Genomic DNA, 3,216 nt, shown 5'->3' on the forward strand with positions numbered 1-3,216 from the left:
CTAAGCTGTTTTGTTAATGTAATCATCAAGTTCACAACATATTCCCAACAATCTCCCCCAATTTATGTCTACTAGAATTGTAGCCATAAATTAAGAGAAAGTTGATGATAACAAAACACCCTAAAAATACAAATTTAAAAGGTAGTAGATAAAATTAAAAAGTGCTGCAATATTTACTGAAGAATTTACAAGACAAAGTGTACAAAGATTTGCTCACAGTCATTTTCAGTAAATAAACATTAAATGTTATTTTAAGTGGGTCTTAAATTTAGAAGTTAATAAAAAAATGGAAAGGCCAAGAGTTTTTTTTCTGTAGATGAAAGGTCAGGAGTTGTTTCACTTTATGACTATAAGTAGATTGTTCCTTTGCATTGTAAGTAGGGAAAAAATAGAATTATGTGAAAGACATATCAGAAATAATAGTAAAGTTGGTTCCCAGAAGAATTTGAGTGTCTTATTTTTATATTTGTGTCTTCAAATTGGTATCAGAGCCAATGGCGAATGTGACGGGTCAATTGCCTCTGCCATGACTAACAAAGTCGAACTATGAGAACTGGAGCATTCAAATGAAAGCCCTTCTCGGTTCTTAAGATGCATGGGAGGTGGTCAAAGAAGGTTTCGAAGAACCAACAACTACCACAGGTTATTCGGCGGCACAAAACAAGGCGTTGAAAGAGATGCGATCCAAGGATAAGATGGCACTATATACTTTGTTTCGAGCAGTTGATGAGTCGGGCTTTGAGAAGATTGCCGGTAAAACTACTTCAAAAGAAGCGTGGGACATTTTAGAGAATGTGTTCAAAGGAGCCGACCGAGTCAAGCAGATGCGTCTCCAAACTCTTCGTGGCGAATTGGAGAGCATGAAGATGAAGGAATCAGAAAGTGTATCTGACTATATCATGCGTGTACAGACCGTGGTGAACCAACTTAACCAAAATGGTGAAAAATTATCTGATACGCGAATTGTGGAGAAGATTTTAAGATCATTAACCGATAATTTTGAGAATGTTGTATGTGCGATAGAAGAGTCAAAGGACCTAACAACTCTCATGGTTGATGAAATCGCTGGTTCTCTCGAGGCACACGAACAGCGTAAGAAGAAGAAAAAGGAGGAAACATTCGAGCAAGCACTTCAAACCAAAGCCTCAATCAAAGACGAAAAGGTACTTTACTCTCAAAGCATTCGAGGTAGAGGGTGTGGCCGTGGAAGACATAGAAGACGTGGAAATGGTCGTGCTGGTCAAGGTAGCAGTAATGAAGGGTACTATAAGGAGAAAGGACAGTCAAACCAACAAAATTGGCATGGAAGAGGACGCGGTAGAGGAAGAAGCGGCCGATCGGATTTTTTCAACATCGAATGCTATAAATATCACAAATATGGTCACTATACGAAGGATTGCAATTCTGACAAATGTTATAATTATGGTAAATTGGGCCATTTTGCAAAAGATTGTAAAGTCGACAAAAGGGTGGAAGAAACAACCAACTTGGTCTTGGAAGACGAAAATGATGGAGATTTTCTCTTGATGGCTCAAAATGAAATCAGTAGAAACAATGACTCTCTATGGTATCTCGACTCAGGGGCAAGTAATCATATGTGTGGTCACGAGTACCTATTCAAAGAAATGCAAAAGATTGAAGATGGTCATGTCTCATTTGGAGATGCATCAAAGGTGGAGGTAAAAGGCCGAGGTACGGTTTGTTACCAACAAAAGGATGGCTCAATAGGGTCAATCCAGGATGTTTATTACGTACCAAACATCAAGACTAACATTTTGAGTTTAGGGCAACTCACAGAGAAAGGTTACTCAATTTTCTTAAAGGACCGACTATTACACTTGAAGGACAAGCAAGGGCGTATGGTTGCTCAAGTCGAAATGGAAAGAAATCGGATGTACAAACTGAATTTGAGGAGCATACGAGAAAAATGTTTGAAAGTAAATGTAGAAGACAAGGCATCACTCTGGCATCTCCGTTTTGGTCACCTACATCATGGTGGCCTAAAAGAGTTAGCAAAGAAAAACATGGTACACGGGCTACCAAACATGGACTAGGGGGAAAATTTTTGTGAAGAATGTGTCCTTAGCAAGCATGTAAGAACTTCGTTTCAAAAGAAGGCTGAATATTGGGCTAAGCAACCTCTCGAGTTGATTCATACCGACATATGTGGACCAATCACCCTTGAATCTTTCAGTGGTAGAAAGTATTTCATTTTTTTTATCGATGATTTCTCACGGAAAACTTGGGTCTATTTTCTGAAAGAAATATCTGAGGCATTCGAGGTTTTTAAAAAATTCAAAGTGATGGTAGAGAAGGAAACTGGTAGACACATTAAAGCTATACGGTCCGATAGAGGGGGTGAGTACACTTCAATGGCTTTCATGAAATATTGCGAGGAGTAAGGCATTAGGAAATTTCTAACCGCACCTTACACTCCTCAACAAAACGGTGTGGCCGAGAGGAAGAACCGGACCATCCTTGACATGGTTCGCTCAATGCTCAAGAGCAAAAAGATGCCAAAAGAATTCTGGGTAGAAGCCGTGAAATGTGCCATTTATGTGCAAAATTGATGTCTGCATGTGAAGTTAAAAAATCAAACGCCACAGGAGGCATGGAGTGGAAAAAAGCCAACAGTTTCTCATCTCAAAGTGTTCGGTAGTATGGCGTATGCACACATATCGGATCAAGGAAGAACGAAGCTGGAAGACAAAAGCAAAAGGTATATTTTTATTGGTTATGATGAAAAAACAAAAGGGTACAAGCTACTTGACCCGATAAGCAAAAAAGTGACAGTGAGTCATGATGTGCGAGTAAATGAAGCAAGTGAGTGGGACTGGAATAGTTTGATAGAGGCTACTGTAAGGCATATGTCATAGCATATTTGTATATTCGAGGATTTAACTCAACTCAAATAAGAATGTAATAAGTAAATAGTGGATCTACCATCAAAGAGATCTCGCAAAGTAACATCTGTCAAAGGATTCAGAAACAAGGTTCATCTACAGACTTGAGGAATTACTTCACTGGAAGAAGTTCAAGAAATTGATCAAGCCTCAGTGATATAAATCAAGGTTGTGGATTTAATCAAGTGAAATAGATCTCGTCAGGGTATCAGATAATTACAAGGATTTAATATGAAGAAAATCAAGTTGTCAAAGTCAAGATATGAAGAAACGTCACAGAAGTTAGTCACTCATGAACCAGAAAGTACATCGA

General features: G+C 38.6%; 1 protein-coding gene across 1 annotated transcript; it reads left to right on the top strand.

The window, feature by feature from the left end:
* Positions 1-677: 677 nt before the first annotated feature.
* LOC141680273 (uncharacterized) lies at positions 678-2,054 on the top strand. Its single transcript, XM_074486543.1, has one exon. The coding sequence runs from the start codon at positions 678-680 to the stop codon at positions 2,052-2,054; it is 1,377 nt and encodes a 458-aa protein (XP_074342644.1).
* Positions 2,055-3,216: the final 1,162 nt, after the last annotated feature.

The sequence above is a fragment of the Apium graveolens genome, chromosome 8 (genome assembly GCF_009905375.1).
Source record: "Apium graveolens cultivar Ventura chromosome 8, ASM990537v1, whole genome shotgun sequence".
Taxonomy (NCBI): domain Eukaryota; kingdom Viridiplantae; phylum Streptophyta; class Magnoliopsida; order Apiales; family Apiaceae; genus Apium; species Apium graveolens.

Excerpts from the sequence above, each read along its gene's own strand:
- LOC141680273 (XM_074486543.1), top strand. The coding sequence starts at position 678 with ATGCGATCCAAGGATAAGATGGCACTATATACTTTGTTTCGAGCAGTT.